At 42.5% G+C, this 21,776-nt stretch overlaps 2 protein-coding genes and 1 long non-coding RNA gene across 3 annotated transcripts; all 3 read right to left on the reverse strand.

Annotated features, from left to right (window-relative positions):
- Positions 1-972: 972 nt before the first annotated feature.
- LOC129584382 (uncharacterized) lies at positions 973-1,873 on the reverse strand. The gene is made up of 2 exons (XR_008689880.1): positions 1,561-1,873; positions 973-1,414 (listed from the first exon to the last, which is right to left on the reverse strand). It is a non-coding gene; the product is annotated as an uncharacterized LOC129584382 (long non-coding RNA).
- Positions 1,874-5,713: 3,840 nt separating this feature from the next.
- Positions 5,714-9,357, reverse strand: LOC129584186 (histamine H1 receptor-like). The gene is made up of 3 exons (XM_055476306.1): positions 8,626-9,357; positions 8,233-8,271; positions 5,714-5,914 (listed from the first exon to the last, which is right to left on the reverse strand). The coding sequence occupies exons 1-3, from the start codon at positions 9,355-9,357 to the stop codon at positions 5,714-5,716; spliced, it is 972 nt and encodes a 323-aa protein (XP_055332281.1).
- A 2,731-nt stretch (positions 9,358-12,088) lies between these two features.
- On the reverse strand, positions 12,089-13,060 carry LOC129584356 (uncharacterized). Its single transcript, XM_055476514.1, has 2 exons — positions 12,829-13,060; positions 12,089-12,586 (listed from the first exon to the last, which is right to left on the reverse strand). The coding sequence occupies exons 1-2, from the start codon at positions 13,015-13,017 to the stop codon at positions 12,221-12,223; spliced, it is 555 nt and encodes a 184-aa protein (XP_055332489.1). The 5' UTR covers positions 13,018-13,060; the 3' UTR covers positions 12,089-12,220.
- Between the last annotated feature and the right edge of the window lie 8,716 nt (positions 13,061-21,776).

The following is a 21,776-nucleotide window of genomic DNA, read 5'->3' on the forward strand; positions in this document are numbered from 1 at the left end:
CGACGTTGCTTACCAGGGCTCGGTCACCACCTCCCCCTTCAGAAAAATCTCATTTTTTGTTTGAAGACACAACAGGTATGGGGAACCCTTAAAAAAATACTTTCATCGGCAATGGTCCAGTGGGCGTGGCCAAACAGGAATTTATTGGCTGACATTATTGCATGTATGGCCATTGCCGTATTGCTGTACATATTTATGGTGTTATAGATTACACTGATAAATTTATTTTGCGATTTCTGTGTTATCTGTTAGACTGTTACCACTGTAGTTTTACTCTTTGATTTGATTTTGCTTCCTAATTCACTGTTTTGAAAAAGTAACATTTTTAAAGAATCTCGCCACGTATCAAGCTCTAAAATGCATGGATTTGCAGCACACGGTCTGTTCGGGTTTCAGTACAGTCGCTATTGGCGAGTTCACTAATAATTTTAATTTTGCAAAACAGTGAATTAGGAAGTAAAATCACATCAAGGAGTAAAACTGCAGTGGTAATAGATAACACAAAACTCGCAAATTAAATTTATCTGTGTAATCTGTAACACCATAATTACTGTATGTACAGCAATACGGCAATGGCCATACATGCAATAATGTCAGCCAATAAATTCCTGTTTGACCACGCCCACTGGACCATTGCCGATGAAAGTATTTTTTTAAGTGTTCCCCATACCTATTGTGTCTTCACACAAAAAATGAGATTTTTCTGAGGGGGGAGGTGGTGACCGAGCCCTGGTTAGTGGAACTTCATTTAAATATGCATTCGTCTCAGTTTTCCCTAATCGATTCCACTATGGCAATTTTAACTGCTTTGTTGCCATTGCGTTGATATGCTCACTATAGGAATATTACCGGCAATACTTCCCGCTTTTGAACGTTTTTGCTCTCAAAGCTCGCCCTTCTGTATTTGTGGTTACACTGCAGTTATTTTGGCAAATAAGGCATTTAATACAACAAAAGCGTAATGTAGCTTCGTCTTGTGCACGCTTTATTCAGTTACAACAGCACGTAAAAATGACATCGGCTTCGAGATACGAGGTAGTTCACTTGCTGACTCTTAATTGTTGTTGCAGAAAAAAATAACAGAAGCCAAACTTCGACAACGTCGGCATAAACACAAACGCAGTATTCGAAAAACGCACTGCAGTATTTGGGCAGAATTCACCACGAAAATGTTGCCCAGTTTTTAGGTAATTCCGGTATCCTTTCGAACCTGGTTCACTTTTGACCTTTGTTGACGCCTTTATATTCGGGATTATTGGGGTTCATCTGGTTGGCGTGATTGTTCAGGTCGGTCTTGGTACCGGCTCCATGGTATCCGGTGTTGCGGCCAGGTCCCGTTGGCGTATGGTTGGGATTACACTGGTTGGCACGATTATCCCGAGCGGCTTTATCGGCCATGATTCTGTTGGGCAGTCTGTGCAAATTTCACACTCTGATGTTATGATTACGACTTTAATTGGTCCTCATTGACAGCGTAGCAAGGAAAAACCGGATTTGAGCGATCAGTATTATTATTATTATGCAGCTGAAACATCGCAAACTGCATTGAGAATGGCTTACCTGACAAGTGACAACCGTTAATAGCTCGGTCGAAATGGCAAAAGGCTTCCAGAGTCCAGACGGATAATGAAACAGCAGCATATACGGCTACAGTGGCGTAGAAGAAGTCAAGTTTGCAATTGTTTTTTAAGCAATGCCGCTGGTGTTTATATAGGTAGACTGGAACCATTACCCAGCAAAACTCGTCTGACATCATGATCCTGTTGGTTCCGCATATTTCTAGAAATGATGTAGCCTGATGATGCTCGTAATGGCGATCAAAATGATGTTGTCATTATTTCACTGCATTGTATTGATGGTAATTGTCACGAAGCTGCCGGATGGCGGCTTTGACAGTCTGCCGGCAGCGTCAAATGGTCCCTTTTCGGCTACACTAGCAGAAACAGGTTCTGCTGTGCATGTTGGCCTTGGCCCTGTTCGGCACTCGGCAGTACATCAGGCGTTTGATATGTGCGGCAGCACCTATCAAAGAAAGGTGTCTTTTCGGTAAAATTCTCGTAACGGTCGTCCATGGTAAATTGAAATTGTGCTGCTTTCATCATGATCTATGGTGAATCAACATAGATACTGTAATTAAAAGTAACAGGGTGCTCGAGGCGTACGGCTGCAGACGCATGAGCACAGTAAACTGCGAAACATGCGTCTACAGTACAGTAGTACTTTTGTCAGTTTGTTGGTGAGAGTTATCGAGCATGGTTTGCGCTGTACTGTACTGTGTAACTGCACGCAAATGCCAGTGCAATTTAGCTTTGATGGCCACTTGTAAATTCACATCAAGAAAATTATCAAAGAATTATATATATATATCGTAATAAAATTGCTGCACCAGCTCGCTCTATTGAATAATTATATAATGTCGAATGATCAACCGAAGTGAATCGAAGGTCTTTTAGCTCAGCCAAAACGTACACATGGATGTCGGTCTATTAAGAACGCGCTCCGGTGGCGGCATCCGGGTTATCCTTTGTGACGTCACCCGGATATAGGCAGGCAAAACCGTGCAGTTGGGATAAAATGATATCTGCTTGTTGTGGAAATGTATCTGTGACATTCTCGTAACGAGTGATTAGCTGTATCTGATTAGCCGAGTGAGTTACTGTACTTATCTGTACTCAGTACTACCATAATATAATAAATTGTGGCGTTATGCTGTGCTAGTACAGGTTAGTGTTTTGGTGCAGGGAATGCTCGTTGTAGCATGTCGGTACCGGCGCTAGTACCAGTTTTTGTAGCAAACTTGTGGCTTACTTGTAGTAATCATAACACGAGTTCTTACAATTTTAGCGGTTTCATGGGTGTCTTATAACCCTTTTGGCATTTTTACTTCTTGAATTTTTTAAGTTTTCTTAGTAATTCTTGGTTCCTTAGATTTTTTTTAGTGTTCTCAGTTCTCCTGTTTTTGTTTGTAACATTATACCGGCAAACCGTGCCTTCGTATGAGTTAAGTTAAGAAAAAACTAAGGAAAATAAGAAAACCTAGGGTAAGAAATCTAAAAATTCCAAGAAAAAAACCTCAGAAAGAGGACAATTTATAAAAATCTGTATTTTTCTTCTTGCGATATCAAATCATTATCAAGAACAGAAAACATAATTAACCGAAAGCATACTACCGGGGTAACAGCGTACTTCTTAGCCACAACGTACGCACTAGCTACAGCGTACTTTCTACTTTGTTTATAACTACAGCGTAATTTCTAGCAGAGTAGACTGAAAAAGAAGATAAGGCCATCGAAAGCTGTGATTCTGCTGGGGCAAACCCGGTTCACCAACAGGCTCATTTTATTGGACGTTAACACGAAAAAAACTCAGAATCGAAACTAAAGTAAGTATCTGTAAGGTGAGAAATGCATCAGATTCCGACTGATCGCACTGATTATGCTGCGTTTATAGCAAACTGATCACAGCAACACATTGGGAACAACGAGGAAACGTTCGCTTTCTAGTATTGATGAGATATTATTACGAAGTATGATATCAGACGGCACAAACGAACTAATTACTGTACTGAAACTCCGGTACGAGCATTCCTGTGATGGTTTAGTCCTTCGTCTGATCTTTGTTGCCTCCTTTGGGTCGAAACAAGGGGTTGTTGGGGTTAAGCTGCTTTGCGCGGTGGGAAACTGCAGCCGCTTTGTGCTTTTCGGCCTTTTCATCATCGCGAGTACCGGCATCAGGTCCAGACTGTCCACTCGGCTGGTTTGGACGCTTATCACGAGCGGCTTTATCGGCCATGTTCCTGTACACAGTTTATACGTCAATTACAATTCGTTAAGTAATTAATTACAGTTACGTATATGTCAGTTGTTACTGTACATGATTTCCCCAGCCATTACCCTTCAGTCAAAAGGCTCAAAAGCGACGTACAGTCTTAGACTCGTTCTACTATGCTCTGTAAAGTTGTGAGCACCACTGAACGGTATACCAAAATCCAGTAGTGTGCAAGGAGAGCAAACACGTGCTTACCGGTAACTTTATCAGAGTTTGCAGCAACAAAATGCAGGGAGTGAAAAATGAAAAGGTAAAAGGTCGTGAACTAACTTGTAATTACTCCACAAAATGTAATTATTGGTGCATGCATGCAGCAAATCCTTACGAGGCGTTCCACCCTGTTTACCTTGAAGTCGTGAAAATCGTAAGATCTGGCAACACAAGAACAAGAGTGCGTGTTGATTAATGAGGAACACCACACAAATTCTACGATAAGAACTATCGAGTGACTTGTAAAGGACAAACTCACGAGAGTAGAAAAAATTTTCCTGCTCTACCCAGATACCCAGTCTAGCAGACCGTCACTCTGGCTTGACTGTTTATTATACTGTAATTACCGCCTGACGAAAACTATTTCCAACCCACTAAGCACAAATAAAAACTGGAGGTGTAGTTTTCACACTTTTATACCGCGTGCCTTTTTCCGAAGCACGTACTCTGTATCTCGCTACTGCAGCGCACTGAATACGGCCCAACCTGCTGCTTTGTCGGCGCAAATGCCGCCGTTCTAGGGTAAGCGGCGCGCTTGCCGGCTTGTTTTATGATTTTTAAAGCAAAGGAGGCGAATCAGGCGATGGCGTATCGCGAACGCGTACCGTATCACTTCCAATGTGCTTTGACATCTTCCATCTAGGGCAAAGGGCCAATACAAAAACAGTACTTACTTATGTACTGCAGTCGGCAAGCAACAGAGTACGCGAATACGGTTATTAATGCTGGGTGGAGGTACGAGTACAATACTCCTTTTTTATCGTTGCTGGCTTGCTGCGCAAAACAGTAAAGCAGCGGAACAATACAATGACTGAGTTGTAATTGGCGAAAAACAATGGGGTTATTCGGCAAGCCACCGAAACGTAAACAGAAAAATCATTGCAATCTCAGCATAACAAAACTCCCCGCGGCCCCCGGGAACATCAGATGATCAGAACGCCTTTTTTCGAAAATGCTTCGCCCATCTCACAATCGTGTCCCTGACGTCTTTGAAACTCAAGGCGATCACGATCGGATCCACCACGGACTGTGTGCAGAACATCATCCCGCCAATCTGCAGCCACAAATACGGCAGCTCCATATTGAACAGCAGCGTGATGGTGAAGAACGATACACCCGGTGACCAGCAGATCACCACACTTAACGTTAGACACACCAATAAAACCAGGCCGCGTTTCGGCTCTTTCGGCGCTTTGACCAAATTAGCAACCGGCGCGCTGGCGCTGGGCTCCGTTTGGCCAGAAACCGCTTTGGCACTCGTATTCTGAGTAATCGTGGTAACACGCGTAGTAAAACGCTTATTTCTCCGATACAACAAAAAGCCGTTGCATACAACCATAAATATAATTGGCAAGGTAAAGACGACCAGTTCCGTGGCGGTTCCCCATTGTTTCTGCGCCGGGATGTTAATCAAGCAGATCCCCGTGGATGTCGATGTTCTGTAGTGCATCCCATCCATTACGACACCGTACAGCGGCAAAGTGTGGCTGTACAAAAGCATGAGCACACACAAGTAAATAGCCACACGCGTGCTGTGATGCTTCTTGTAGGAAACGGGACTGGTGATGGCCCATAATCGGTTGACGGTGATGAGGAGATGCGCGTTGACAATACCCGCAGCCGATACATAGACGGTGTAGAAGAAAAACGTACACAGCGTGTCACCCATCCACCATCAGTTGTATAACGTGTTGAGGATGTTAATGAGGCCCTCAGTGGAAATGTAAATAAAGGTCATCAGGATAAGGTTAACCAGATATGCGCTGAAGGCGGTATGGAGATTGCGGGTCATGATGAATAAATTGATTAAGAAACCGTTAAATGCCAGTGCCAAAATCAGGATCAGCGTATTCATAACCGGGACGAATGTCCATGACTGTGAGATGGAAGAGATTGTGGAGTTATTTATGGCTATACACGCTGCTACTCGTATATGTACGTTGGTATCAAAACGTTAAGAACGGAAATAATTTGCTAACTTAGAAGAAAATATTGCGAGACACCGCATTGAACAAGAGTATAAGCTGTATAACCGTGCGGCATTTAAAATCAAAAATACGATAATCCGAGGCATGATTGTCTCAGATTCGTCAAAACAAAAAGGCAAATGTTGACAGGCAGTGTCAAATTTAGTAACGGTGGCGGCAAAATGATCCCGAAATTGCTCCTCGTAAATTATGTATGATTCTTCAATTATTGACACCGATGTAAACAGTGATGGATTCTGAAAATGTTTGTGATTTTTCGTTTTCTTTGCATCTATCCTGGCTTTTATACATTATACATACCGGCATAGGCATATTCGCGGTACGCTTGATTGAGCTAAACGTTTTTAATGGCTTTCTGGTGCGTTAAGAGACACTTGCAGTACATTGTACTGAAACTTTCCAGGATTGATTAATATTTTTGTCTGCTTATTCTTCGTGTTGTTTGATCAAAATTATTACGCTCTATAATTCTGCGTGCAGTGAGGAGGGTATTATTCATTCTGACCGCATCGATACAAAAGAATCGTTTGCGAAATGAAGTAAGACTCAGTGACGAGAGTACCAAGTGCCTTTTACAACCCAAAAAGTAGCAATAAATCGGCCCATCATTGGAGAGACACCGTAGCTGTTTTATTCAAAACAGAACATGGACCACGGAGATTAACGCGGGAAGGGTCCGCTTACATCTTCGGACAAGTGTAGTACGGATGACAGGAACGATTTATCACAATAATCAAAGGAAATTTCTACGTTTATACGAGTATAAAGGGAAATGATCCAGTACATGGCACCAAATTCGTGTAGAAGTATTTAAAATCTGATAAAATCTTAGAAACGTACGTCCATGTAAAAACGATCTTCGTATTTATGCATGTGCGTTTATTTGCAAAATCTAAAGCAGATCGGTACATCGTGAGACTTCTGCTACTTATACACCTCGATGCGTCTTAACCTTTTGGAATTTTTTTACATCGATTAATGTCCAACCGGGTGTTGGGCGCACAAACGGTTTTCACGCCAGTGAATACAAATCGTTTGGGTGTATCGTAAAATGCCATAAAACAATACAAGTTTATGGTAGTGCTTGAAAAGGAAATTTTTTGTATTTTACACGAATTTTGATGCCATGTGCGGGGTCACTTCTCTTAAGCTTCATGTTATGATGAGTCGCTTTTTATTTACAATCTGCCAGGAATCTAGAAAATTTTTCGTTTAGAAAAGATCACGGCGCGATTGGTGTCAATTACACAATACACAGCACAAGGCAACTGAATTCAAAAAAAAACTTTTTCGTTTTCAAAAAATAAGCGTTGAGAGGTGACTGCAGCGATTTCGGAAGTCACTAAGCAGTAACTCAGCAACAGCATCATGGAATTTAGCATCGCAGCTGTTTTACTGTCGACAGGATGTGGGTTATGGGAAAAACCGATTAACAATTTACTGAAAGGAAGAAGTGAACCAACCCTGCAGATTTAAAATATGCGAGACAGAGATACTTTCCAATCTGTGTAGTAGACTAGTAGCGCTAGCCTTATTATTCATGATCAATTAAATTATGGGCACCTGATGCCCAAAAGTTTTCATAGCTGCCATTCAAGGAATGCATAGAAGTAACTGAATGACATAATATGTATAGAGTAAGTCCTGTGTTCCTGGTAGCAGTACGCATGTACAGTATACGTTAATGGATAAAAAATTAATGGAGACAAAATATACCGAAGTTTCCGAGATAATTGCAGGTTTATTTAATTTTATTTGATTGACTACTTAGCTGAAAACAACTTTAATTTGCCTGCATACCGCATTTTAGGAACTTATATTTAAAATCCCCCTGTGTGGATTTTGCTGAGTTACTTGGCCTGCTTACGGTTAGATTACTAGTATGTTCCGAATCTGCGTTCGTTTGAGGTGCGGCTAAAATGCTAGCGCTCATTAATTTGGTGGTCATCATTAATATTCACCAGTGCGTTCTTCAGTACGGACTTCAACAAACGTCAGTAATATAATGCGTAAACATGGCACAATAACACAGTAACGTGATGACCCGTATACATAATTGATTAAAGTTGTGTGTGTTTCGCCGGATGGTTGCTGTCATCATTGTCGTGATATGCAACTGGAAGTGGAATAAACAAAGCATACGAATAAATAATTGATAAGCGAACAGACAGTAATTCAAGTGGTGCGGGTGCTCATCTGCCGGTACAATCCTTTTCTGGAGCTTATCCATATTTAAGATAATTATCTTTGTTGTAAGTAGCGATGAGTGAACGGGACAGTTTCGTATAGGACAGTTAGGATACCCCAATAATCTACTGTAGATACAATCCATTTGTTGCGATAAAAATATTGTGATACACAGGAATAACTTCATTCGATATTCTCAGCAGCATCACGAATGCGACGTCTGCTGTATAAAAATTAAGTGTTCACCATGCCAAAAAGCAATGTTCACAAATTTTCAAAGTACTCTGTAGACTTGCTCGCGAGTACCGATCTTAAGCTGCCAAAACTCAGTTGTCTAAAACCAGAATTTATAAAATTTCTTCACAACCCACACAATCGTCTCGCTAACGTCTTTAAAGCTAAGAGCTAGCACAATCGGATCGACCACCGATTGCGCGGAGAACATCATCCCGCCAATCTGCAGCCACAAATACGGCAGTTTCACGTTGAACAGCAGCGTGATGGTGAAGAGTGACACACCCGGCGTCCAGCAGATCACCACACTCAGCGTCAGGCACACTAGCAGGACCAGCGTCCGTTTCGGCTCTTTTGGGGGTTTCTTCGTACCCACAACCGGCATATTGCTGGAATTGTGCTCCGTATGACTGGACATGGTTTTCGTATTGGTGTTGTACGTTGTGATGGTGATGCGCGCATTAAACCGTCTTTTTCGCCGGTACAACAAGAACACATTACAACCCACCATGAAGATAATCGGGAAGGTAAAGTTCACTAACTCTGTTGCGGTTCCCCATGCCCACTGCGCCTCCATGTTGATTAAGCACTGTCCTGTGGAAGTAGGCATTCTATGGGACACTCCATCCATCACGACACCGTACAACGGCTGCACGTGAAAGTACAAAAGCATAAACACGCACAACGTAACAGCGATAGCGGTGTTATGATATTTCTTGTAGGACACCGGTTGCGTGATGGCCCACAAACGGTTGATGGTGATGAGGAGATGAGCGTGGACAATGGCCGCCGAGGATGTGTAAATTGTGTAGAAAAGAAATGTGCATAGCGCGTCGCCCATCCACCATCTACTGTAAAGACTGTACAGGATGTTAATGGGGCCCTGGGTGGCGATGTAGATAAAGGTCATCAGGATGAGGTTAAAAAGGTACACGGAGAACGGCGTGTGAAGATTTCCGGTTGACGATGAACAAGATGATCAGGCCGCCGTTGAACAGCAGCGCCGCCACCAGGATCACTGTGTCCATGATCGGGACGAACGTCCATGATTTTATAATATCAGCCGCTGTGGAGTTGTTCATGGTCATGAAATAACTGTTGTTACTGCACCGCTGGACGATATTTACTGGAATGGAAGAAATCTGCAATCTGGAATAGCTCTTATAGCTATGGTGCAAGGGGAAAGGCGACAAATCCGAGTAGTGCATAAATCATAATCGAAGAATGACTTGGGATGATGCGAATGCGGCATATTTAACGAGGCACACATTCACACTGATTATAATCTTAACAGTAAGCCAGGTAAGAGCTCTGGCTAAGGCTTAAGCAGCGCCCAGAACCGATGTGGTCAATAGTGAACATCCGCTAGTTAACATGCGATTTATCAGTGCTTGGTGCAAAATTAAAAGACACCACAATGCATCAGAAAAAGTAGTGCCTTAATTAAAATATATTCAAATGGTTTTTAGTTATGTACGTATTATGGATTAGATTTTGTCGCGTTGCGATAGAATGTTAAATCATTAAAATCATCAAACTGAAAAGCATCTGTGCTGCTAAATTTGATACTGATGCGACTACTGTCCGGAATACTGACAGTACTACCTACTTTTTATATCAAAATTTTATGTCAGACAACGGTTTTGAACGTTTCGTCACCTTTTATCACCGGAATGAAATTACTCCAGACTATGACGGTACTTTCAACAGTCCCATGAGTGATACGAATTGCGTCATGTGGTGGTTGTTACGGAAGTTAAGCTGATAGAACACAAAATCGCAATAATACAACCATGAATAAACAGAGCATAGAAATTCTGACACCTTTTGGTCATTTTCCCCTTGGCGCTGTCGTCTGCTGTTTACGCTTATTATGGTGTCTATTGAAGTAAACAGAGCATTGTTAGTATCCGATACGGAATTATTTACACTCCAGATACGCTTTGTACTCTGTATGTATCTGTAGGGTGAGTACGTTGTAAAATATAGAAGTACAAGCCCGTTTTCAAACCTGTAGACCGCTGTAAGCGGGATATTTGAAAAACGTGGGCTTGAGCCATTCAAGGTGCTTCGGCACGTCACGGCGTTTTGGTCATTAACGCCACTGCGGTGTCAGGGGTGTGTGAGAGAGACAAGTATGAGATAGACTGAGTGCTCTACGCCAATGCATCCAGTGCAGAGTAGATAAAATGTAGCTTTTAACTGTGCGCTTATTCACTGCGTCGCGCTTACAGCGGTCTATCACGTTTCGCTTGTTGTTCTGCCTATTATTGCTACTTGGAGCTGTATATAATTTTAACATCGCGTGACCGGAATGGTTTTCTGTTTCAAATGCAAATCAGTCCTTTCCTTTTTCGCCGGTACTCGGTAACAAAAAAGGGGCGTGGGAGCATCCGCGTTCTTTACATTACGTATACATTGGGTTCAACCAGGTGAGCAGCCCAGTGTGACTTTCAGAAATAGATCGTGTATGAATGCTTCCTGCAGTTGCACCCCAAATTTCGCAGTTTCTCTTTTCTTAACATGGCAGTTGTGACGACAAACCCGTTTCGGATTAAGAAGAAGGTATCAAAATCATTATGTATTTGTTGAAGAATGCTCGATTCGCACTCCACGTCGTTTGGCCCAAACATCAACCTTTTGCTCTTCAGATCTGGAACTGTACAAGGTGCCCAGGCAACCGTGCCGACACGCACTGACAGCAGGTGTTCGCTGTCTGTAGCAAATTCCTGGTAAAAATTCCTTAATTGCACTTTATAGGGTTCGACAAACTTTTGGCGAAGTACAGACTGTAGTATCCATTTTGCAGAAAACCCCTGACTAATTATCTTTAAAGTGGGAACGGCATCTTCCGGCAACTTAACTGCACAAGTAAGTGCACAAGTTGAAGATACCGGCAGCAGGTGCGCTTTTGCGCACCTGTTATTAGGAAGAAAGATTCAGTAATTGCTTGGGAATTACATACTTTAGATTACCGAGACAAAAACAGCTTACGGACTTTTACTCGCCTTATAGGAAAACCTAAAACACCATTCCAGTTGTTGAGCATGTACTGTAATTAACCAGATTAATCGACCAAAGGGAAGCGAAGGACCTCCATGTTCCAGAAAACGGGACTTGTCGGTCACGCACTTAAAATCTTTAACTATATAAAAGTAAAATATGAAAAATGAAAAATATGAAATCGGAAATGTATAAATTGTTATATCAGTTTTTGCTTAAATAAATACAAAGCAAAGCGAAACAATGAATCAAACGAAACAAAATAACCTGGGCATAAGGTTTGAATAAAACGTTTTCGAGAATTTGCAAATTGCATTAACCAAGTGCATTAAAGTCTACTGTGCTTGGGTAAGTGTATGTGTCTCGATCTTTGTCCAGCTCAGCAGTAAACTCAGTTCAGCAGAAAGCAGTTTGCTCAAAGTAGCAGTTCATCTTCAAACGAAATACACAAATGATTTAAGATATTATATTATATACAGACTTCATACAGTACCGGCCAGCTGACGCAATCACTGCTACAGAGTGCTTCTTTGTATAACACTAAGACTGTCAGCTCAGGCTAGAACACAGTAACAATAGTTAGGTAACCGAAGCTCGCGATCGAATTAAGAAAACAATTTTTACCCGGTCCGAAGACATTTAAATTGCTAAAATTTAATTATTTTCTGCACAAGATACGCGTCTTCAACCCACTCCCCAAAGTTTGCGGTGAATTGTACATGAAATTGCGTATGCAAGAGCATTCGCATGAGCTGTACATGGGAAATGGACTATTTAGAGGGATGTCGGCAGCAATAGCACTTCCCGTAAACAGTCCCAAAGCTCCACTTATCGTTTTGATTGGGGCATCGGGAGTCGCGGTGCTGCCAGTCATTGAACCAACATGCAGAGCCTTGTTCAGAAACTGTCAGATAGGAGTCGCAGTTGTAGGCGTCGAGAACACGAATGGACGATGCATTGGTATTCGACTCTGGCTGATCCGTCTGTCCCATTGCAACGGGCGTAAAGTGATGTGTGCGACAGCAGTAGCATTGTCCGAATCCGTTGTTGAAGCTAAATTTGTCGCGATCACCGCCGCAACGGTTATCACGCGTTTGCCAGTCATTGTACCAACAAGATGCAACACAACTGCCGCCCTGTAAATTAACGCCATCAGAGACAGACGTTCATCATAAGGACAAGCGCTGTTCGAACAAAAGCTTTTAAAGTCTGTAATCGACGGTAACTGTACTGTTTGAAAAACACTTTTGGCACCTTTATTGAGAGTGACCTTTGCAGTATATATTTCAAACGCTAAAGCTGCTTTACGGTAAAGTTACTTTATACACCACGTTCAAGTTACTAAATAAAAGAAGCTTTCAGTTATATGGTAAAATACCTGGATATTATCGTCGCAGTCGAAGCCGGCAGTCATAACTTGAGAGTCGTTGTTGGCTTGTGTCATGACTTGAGAGCCTTTGTTGGCTTGTGTCATGACTTGAGAGCCTTTGTTGGCTTTTGCAGCGCCAGCATTAACCAACGAAGCGCTGCTAATGCAGCCTAGGACAAAGAGAATTGTAGCCACCATTTCACTGTGTAGTCTTTGACAAACGTTTTGTAGTTTGCAGTATCTTTCGGAAACAAGTTTTTATATGCCTGGGAAATATCAGCGAATGCTGCCGTAAGGACAGTGGGGATTTCCTGTAATAAAATCTAGGCCGCCTGTGTTGCCGGTTTCTGCTTAATCACACATGTTTTCGGGTCTAGAAACTTGTTTCATGTGTAGGTCGTTACTGTCGATTTTAGTATGCCGAGACAAACACTCAGTAATTTCGGCATGTAGACGTAAATAGCCGGAAACAAAAATGTTGCCTTGTAAATAAGTATCGCTTCTGCAACAGGAAGTGATTTGGCAACTGTTATTCAACGAAAATTGATGGAGCCTACCGTAACCGAAACGGAATTTCACTTAACGCTGTTGCTGCTGCTGTTTTCGGTACTACTTAAATGTGCGGCCAAAATTAATGTGTGTACAATCTGGGTAATTCACAGTGCTTAAATTTCCAGTAATTTTTAGTCATCCGCATTGGCTTGTTATTCTTTTACCGAATTGACAGCTGTAAAGTAAAATAACAAAACAACGGTCAAGTTATTACCACGTAAGAAGATTAGGTAGCCTAATTAATAAACAATTTTTTGATTAGTAAAGGAACGTCATGGCAAGCATGCAGTACAAGTACAGTAACTGTAGCCACTATGATGGACCCTGGGCAGCACTTAAGCTGAGTTCACAACGCCGTAGACGAAGCCGGGAAGAAAACGCCTTACAACAAAACAAAGTAGAAGGCGGTATCCGACCTTCATATAACTGCTGACGCGGCTATCAGTACATTTCCTCCATCTCTTGCATTGCGCCGCAGTGCAAAGTAGTCGAATCCGTAATCTTAACTTCTAGGCACTCCGCAGACGCTTTAGTCGGGAGCGACTTTATTTGACGGCACACAATGCTACGCTTTCGCACTTCGGCGCACTCAAATATCTTGTCGAAACGCCAGTCATTCAGGTTCCAGTGCCAACATGGAACAGAATCCCTGTATGACCATGGTGCAGTGCGAAAACAATACAATGGCATACAATGTAAAGGTGTTTGAAATTACGGCAGTAAGCTATTTTAAAACAGTTTTTTTCGTAACAGTTTTTATCTTAAGTAGGTCAAATAATTTTTTGTGATTAAGGTTGTCGTAACCGAATAAGAACCAACAAGCAAAAAAAATCTGCGTCAAAGTGAGGATTATACATACATTCAGCAACCATTCTGTTGTCCGGATCGCAACAAACCCATGGATCGGCCAGTAGTTATTTGCCGCTGGAACGCAGTAAAGGATTTTCGACAGTGCATTTCTTAATGAATTCAGCCAATAGCTTTTATATCGGTAGGAATCCAAGGTCGGCCTCCAGTTTACAGAAACCGCTCCAGTTGTACACTGTTCAACCGAAGCGGTTTTTGTTCCTCTGGGTTTTTAATGACTCTGCTTTCTTAATCGAAAATACCTCCCCATTAGCATTCATACGAATGCTAGCATTCATACGAATGCTAATGGGGAGGTATTTTCTAGTATCTTCATAAATGTGCCATTATACAATGGCACATTTGTGAAGATACTAGAAAAATAACAGTACAGCCCACGCTCCAAATATCGGCATTCTTTCGGATGCCTTTTCGTCGGTCGCCGTGTCGATCATCAGCTTCATGGAAGTGATCATTTATTGGGCTGGGGATTTGGTTAATACGCTCAGGTGACAGATACATGAGGGTACCAACCATCGCGGCTGCGCTCAGTGTTTGGTTGCTGACCTCATTAGGGACCGGCACGAAATCATCTAAGTCAGCAATTTTCGCTACGATGTCCTGGTTAGCGTCGACACCGAGGAGAATGTTGTCAGGTTTTATGTCGCCGTGGAATACGCCATGAGAATGAAGGAACTCGACGCCGGTTACCATGCCTTTGGTCAGCTTGTGTACGACCGACCAAGCTGGTACTTTTTCTTGAAAACTTCCGCAAGGCTGCCAGTTATGCAGACAAATAGGCTCACTGTCGTAGGTTTATTTACGTACTCCATTGCTAATTTAATACTCTGGCTTTGTTGTGCATACAAAGTACTAACACTTAACTGTGATTTCCACTATGATTTCTTAAAAACAATAAGTATTAGTTTAGTGCAATCATAGGCAACCATGTGCATTATCATCACTGATCATTGACTAAAATTATTATGGGCACCTGATGTCCCAAAGTTTTTCTGCAGCCAGCACATGGGTGCGTAGCACATCCAGCGGCATAAAGGTATTCCTGGTGGTAATACACATGTATAACAATGCAGACGAACGTACCATTTTCGAAACGTGCCTGCTAGGAGCGTCGATTGTTTGTGCAGCACCCAGGATTTATCTAATCGGTAAAGGTAAAGATCTGTACCAGTATGGTGCATTACATTACTGTTATGGCCCAACAGTAAACTCATTAAAATTAGCCTGTCGTCGTCGTCGTCGTTGTTGCATATTTATTGCACTATAATTATAGCACCATGGTGCTATAAGAAATATTGTCACTGTTATTAAATTCATAAGACTGAACAATCTTTGATCGCATCGTCTGTATCGGTTTGTTCTGTATCGGTTTATTCGGTAAGATAACTCTCGTACACCAGTACTTTAAGAAAATTACAACACTTTTAAAGTACTGCTTTACTGTACACACTTAAGCCTTTAAACGAACCAAACGAACCAATGGTGCATGCAATTGCACCATTCGTACATGCATGTGCACTTTTAGTGCATGCACCATTGTTTTGTGTAATTACTTAAGGCTATTAAATTATACAATTATGTCGTCGCCGTGTTGTAAGTACTTCTTCAAGTAACAAGTGCTCTAATAATTGACTTACCGTGTAATGCACTGTTGACTGATCACTGCCGTCGCCCCATCCGTATTGTATCAATTTTTTATTACAGTACTGAAATTGTTACCCTTTTGTTTGTAATTCCCCATCTCGCCGTGCTCCCCGATGCAGTTCAGAGGTATTTTCTCGTCGAGCGGTTAATATTGGGTACTGATTGCACAAGTGTGTAATACCTAAGCCCTTGGGAAACAGCAGTGGACAGTGATCAGGAACGCAGGTACCATTGACAGCAATTGACAGTCGTTGGCAGCAAAATTTACTGTTGCAATTTACTGTCGTCGTTCTGAACGCTGAGTACTGTATTGGCATTTACACAAAGAATTTTGTACGTTACATATGTGTCGTACAAATACTATCTAATTAAATTCAATCCCATTATTAATCTTGCAATAGGTTAACTTTTGCAGAGCCCTAATGTATTCCTGCAATCCTTTAAAACCCAATTTTCTATCTGCCTTCATTTGTTTTTCAAAAAAACCTCTAACCAGAAAAGTTTGAAGGAAGAAAATTCAAAGACTTCCGGTGCTGGAAGGAATAAATTGCCCGGTACGCCAGCGCAATGCAAAAGTACGGTGGAAGTATTAGAGTAGTTTCAAAATACTGTTCAACTTTCGAAATACCGATGTACTTTCCAGGTGTCTCAGCCCTCAATCGTCCGTTTCGGCCTGTTCGGGGATGTTCGGGAAGGTCACTTTGGTGCATCAGTACTTTGGAAGTATTACAGTACTTTCAAAGACTTTCAAAGTACTGCAGTACTTTCCAGGTGTCTCAGACCTCAATCGTCAGTTTCGGCCTGTTCGGGGATGTTCGGGAAGGTCACTTTGGTTCTTCAGTACTTTGGAAGTATTACAGTACTTCCAAAGTACTGTCCTACTTTCAAAGTACTGCAGTACTTTCCAGGTGTTTCAGCGCTCAATCGTCAGTTTCGGCCTGTTCGGGGATGTTCGGGAAGGTCACTTTGGTGCATCAGTACTTTGGAAGTATTACAGTACTTCCAAAGTACTGTCCTACTTTCAAAGTACTGCAGTACTTTCCAGGTGTCTCAGCCCTCAATCGTCCGTTTCGGCCTGTTCGGGGATGTTCGGGAAGGTCACTTTGGTGCATCAGTACTTTGGAAGTATTACAGTACTTTCAAAGACTTTCAAAGTACTGCAGTACTTTCCAGGTGTTTCAGACCTTAATCGTCAGTTTCGACCTGTTCGGGGATGTTCGGGAAGGTCACTTTGGTTCTTCAGTACTTTGGAAGTATTACAGTACTGTCCTACTGTCCTACTGTCCTACTGAAGTACTGTCCTACTTTCAAAGTACTGCAGTACTTTCCAGGTGTCTCAGCCCTCCAATCGTCAGTTTCGGCCTGTTCGGGGATGTTCGGAAAGGTCACTTTGGTGCATCAGTACTTTGGAAGTATTACAGTACTTTCAAAGACCTTCAAAGTACTGCAGTACTTTTCAGGTGTCTCAGACCTCAATCGTCAGTTTCGGCCTGTTCGGGAAGGTCACTTTGGTGCATCAGTACTTTGGAAGTATTACAGTACTTTCAAAGTACTGTCCTACTTTCAAAGTGCTGCAGCACTTTCCAGATGTCTCAGCGCTCAATTGTCAGTTTCGGCCTTTTCGGGGATGTTCGGGAAGGTCACTTTGGTGCATCAGTACTTTGGAAGTGTTTATTACAGTACTTCCAAAGTACTGTCCTACTTTCCAAGTACTGTAGTACTTTCCAGGTGTCTCAGCCCTCAACCGTCAGTTTCGGCCTGTTCGGGGATGTTCGGGAAGGTCACTTTGGTTCTTCAGTACTTTGGAAGTATTACAGTACTCTCAAAGTACTGTCCTACCTTCAAAGTACTGCAGTACTTTCCAGGTGTCTCAGCGTTCAATCGTCAGTTTCGGCCTGTTCGGGGATGTTCGGGAAGGTCACTTTGGTTCTTCAGTACTTTGGAAGTATTACAGTACTCTCAAAGTACTGTCCTACCTCAAAGTACTGCAGTACTTTCCAGGTGTCTCAGCGTTCAATCGTCAGTTTCGGCCTGTTCGGGGATGTTCGGGAAGGTCACTTTGGTTCTTCAGTACTTTGGAAGTACTACAGTACTCTCAAAGTACTGCAGTACTTTCCAGGTGTTTCAGACCTTAATCGTCAGTTTCGACCTGTTCGGGGATGTTCGGGAAGGTCACTTTGGTTCTTCAGTACTTTGGAAGTATTACAGTACTTCCAAAGTACTGTCCTACTTTCAAAGTACTGCAGTACTTTCCAGGTGTTTCAGCGCTCAATCGTCAGTTTCGGCCTGTTCGGGGATGTTCGGGAAGGTCACTTTGGTTCTTCAGTACTTTGGAAGTATTACAGTACTTCCAAAGTACTGTCCTACTTTCAAAGTACTGCAGTACTTTCCAGGTGTTTCAGCCCTCAATCGTCCGTTTCGGCCTGTTCGGGGATGTTCGGGAAGGTCACTTTGGTGCATCAGTACTTTGGAAGTATTACAGTACTTTCAAAGACTTTCAAAGTACTGCAGTACTTTCCAGGTGTTTCAGCGCTAAATCGTCAGTTTCGGCCTGTTCGGGGATGTTCGGGAAGGTCACTTTGGTGCATCAGTACTTTGGAAGTATTACAGTACTTCCAAAGTACTGTCCTACTTTCAAAGTACTGCAGTACTTTCCAGGTGTCTCAGCCCTCAATCGTCCGTTTCGGCCTGTTCGGGGATGTTCGGGAAGGTCACTTTGGTGCATCAGTACTTTGTAAGTATTACAGTACTTTCAAAGACTTTCAAAGTACTGCAGTACTTTCCAGGTGTTTCAGACCTTAATCGTCAGTTTCGACCTGTTCGGGGATGTTCGGGAAGGTCACTTTGGTGCATCAGTACTTTGGAAGTATTACAGTACTTCCAAAGTACTGTCCTACTTTCAAAGTACTGCAGTACTTTCCAGGTGTCTCAGCCCTCAATCGTCCGTTTCGGCCTGTTCGGGGATGTTCGGGAAGGTCACTTTGGTGCATCAGTACTTTGTAAGTATTACAGTACTTTCAAAGACTTTCAAAGTACTGCAGTACTTTCCAGGTGTTTCAGACCTTAATCGTCAGTTTCGGCCTGTTCGGGGATGTTCGGGAAGGTCACTTCGGTTCTTCAGTACTTTGGAAGTACTACAGTACTCTCAAAGTACTGCAGTACTTTCCAGGTGTCTCAGCCCTCCAGTCGTCAGTTTCGGCCTGTTCGGGGATGTTCGGTAAGGTCACTTTGGTGCATCAGTACTTTGGAAGTATTACAGTACTTTCAAAGACCTTCAAAGTACTGCAGTACTTTTCAGGTGTCTCAGACCTCAATCGTCAGTTTCGGCCTGTTCGGGAAGGTCACTTTGGTGCATCAGTACTTTGGAAGTGTTACAATACTTCCAAAGTACTGTCCTACTTCAAAGTACTGCAGTACTTTCCAGGTGTCTCAGCGCTCAATCGTCAGTTTCGGCCTGTTCGGGGATGTTCGGGAAGGTCACTTTGGTGCATCAGTACTTTGGAAGTATTACATTACTTTCAAAGTACTGTCCTACTTTCAAAGTGCTGCAGCACTTTCTCGATGTCTCAGCGCTCAATTGTCAGTTTCGGCCTGTTCGGGGATGTTCGGGAAGGTCACTTTGGTGCATCAGTACTTTGGAATTGTTTATTACAGTACTTCCAAAGTACTGTCCTACTTTCAAAGTACTGCAGTACTTTCCAGGTGTCTCAGCCCTCAACCGTCAGTTTCGGCCTGTTCGGGGATGTTCGGGAAGGTCACTTTGGTGCATCAGTACTTTGGAAGTATTACAGTACTTTCAAAGTTCTGTCCTACTTTTAAAGTACTGCAGTACTTTCCAGGTGTCTCAGCCATCAATCGTCAGTTTCGGCCTGTTCGGGGATGTTCGGAAAGGCCACTTTGGTGCATCAGTACTTTGGAAGTATTACAGTACTTTCAAAGACTTTCAAAGTACTGCAGTACTTTCCAGGTGTCTCAGACCTCAATCGTCAGTTTCGGCCTGTTCGGGGATGTTCGGGAAGGTCACTTTGGTTCTTCAGTACTTTGGAAGTATTACAGTACTCTCAAAGTACTGTCCTACCTTCAAAGTACTGCAGTACTTTCCAGGTGTCTCAGCGTTCAATCGTCAGTTTCGGCCTGTTCGGGGATGTTCGGGAAGGTCACTTTGGTTGTTCAGTACTTTGGAAGTATTACAGTACTCTCAAAGTATTGCAGTACTTTCCAGGTGTCTCAGCCCTCCAATCGTCAGTTCCGGCCTGTTCGGGGATGTTCGGAAAGGCCACTTTGGTGCATCAGTACTTTGGAAGTATTACAGTACTTTCAAAGACTTTCAAACTACTGCAGTACTTTTCAGGTGTCTCAGACCTCAATCGTCAGTTTTGGCCTGTTCGGGGATGTTCGGGAAGGTCACTTTGGTGCATCAGTACTTTGGAAGTATTACAGTATTTTCAAAGTACTGTCCTACTTTCAAAGTGCTGCAGCACTTTCCAGGTGTCTCAGCGCTCAATCGTCAGTTTCTTTCAAAGTTCTGTCCTGCTTTCAAAGTACTGCAGTACTCTCCAGGTGTCTTAGCCCTCAATCGTCAGTTTCGGCCTGTTCAGGGATTTTCGGAAAGGTCACTTTGGTGCATCAGTACTTTGGAAGCATTGCCGTACTTTCAAAGTTCTGTCCTACTTTCAAAGTACTGACGCACCAAAGTGACCTTCCCGAACATCCCCGAACAGGCCGAAACTGACGATTGAACGCTGAGACACCTGGAAAGTGCTGCAGTACTTTAAAAGTAGGACAGAACTTTGAAAGTACTGTAATACTTCCAAAGTACTGATGCACCAAAGTGTACTGATGCACCAAAGTGACCTTCCCGAACATCCCCGAACAGGCCGAAACTGACGATTGAGCGCTGAGACACCTGGAATGTACCGCAGTACTTTGATGGTAGAACAGTACTTTGAAAGTGCTGTAATACTGCCATAGTACTGATGCACCAAAGTGATTGATACACCTGAAAGTACTGCAGTGCTGTTAAAATAAAGCAAAGTGCTGCTACACTTTGAAAATACTTTGCAGAGTAATACTTTGCAGCTATGTACTAGCTGTTAATGTTTACCGTAAACAATCGGATTCGAGTTAGTATTGAATAAACGTGCGATTCGTTAGTAGAGTTAATCTTTGATAAAAAAACACACAACGAAACCAAATAGAAATGCTGTAATTAGGGCAGACTTTTCTCGAGCTGATCTTACCTCGCTTACGCATTTTTCAGGTATAGAACTACTTTCTACCTTTCGATTTTTTTTGGAAAGAAAATGTTTTAGTTGTAGTGTCGTAGTACTGTAAGAATATAAAGTACTGCAGTACTTTGTAGAAGTGCAGTACTTGTGCAAATGCCCCATATGCTGTTCGCCTGTTTCGGGATGTTCGGCGATGTTCGGGAAGATCACCTTGAAAATGTATTGGTAGTACTGCATTATTTTATTTTGAAATAAGTAGTCGATTTACGAGGTAATGCCGACGACTTTCAAGTTGACTTACAAAGCGCTGCTGCAAATTATACAGTATGCACCTTGGCCCAATATTAATTATTTGTGTATAATACGCAGTGCAAGTATGGCACTAGCAGTTATTTAGCACCTCATTTGTTTTACAGTAGTACTTCTACCCGAAGTACTCATCGTTGTCTTACAACCCTTTTACTAACTCACGGTTTGTTAACTTATCGCGACGAAAATTGACTAAGCACAAACTGTCTCCAAGCGACTGTTAAAGAAGCATGCGATATCAAAGAAACCATTATTGTCAGTAAAAGTACTGACTAAGTTTCTATAATAGTAAGCATACATGAGCTTTATGGTTGCATGAGTACTGTACTGCTCAATAATGCGCATTCTGGTTCAAAT

This window comes from Paramacrobiotus metropolitanus, unplaced genomic scaffold (genome assembly GCF_019649055.1).
Source record: "Paramacrobiotus metropolitanus isolate TYO unplaced genomic scaffold, Prichtersi_v1.0 Parri_scaffold0000013, whole genome shotgun sequence".
Classification (NCBI taxonomy): domain Eukaryota; kingdom Metazoa; phylum Tardigrada; class Eutardigrada; order Parachela; family Macrobiotidae; genus Paramacrobiotus; species Paramacrobiotus metropolitanus.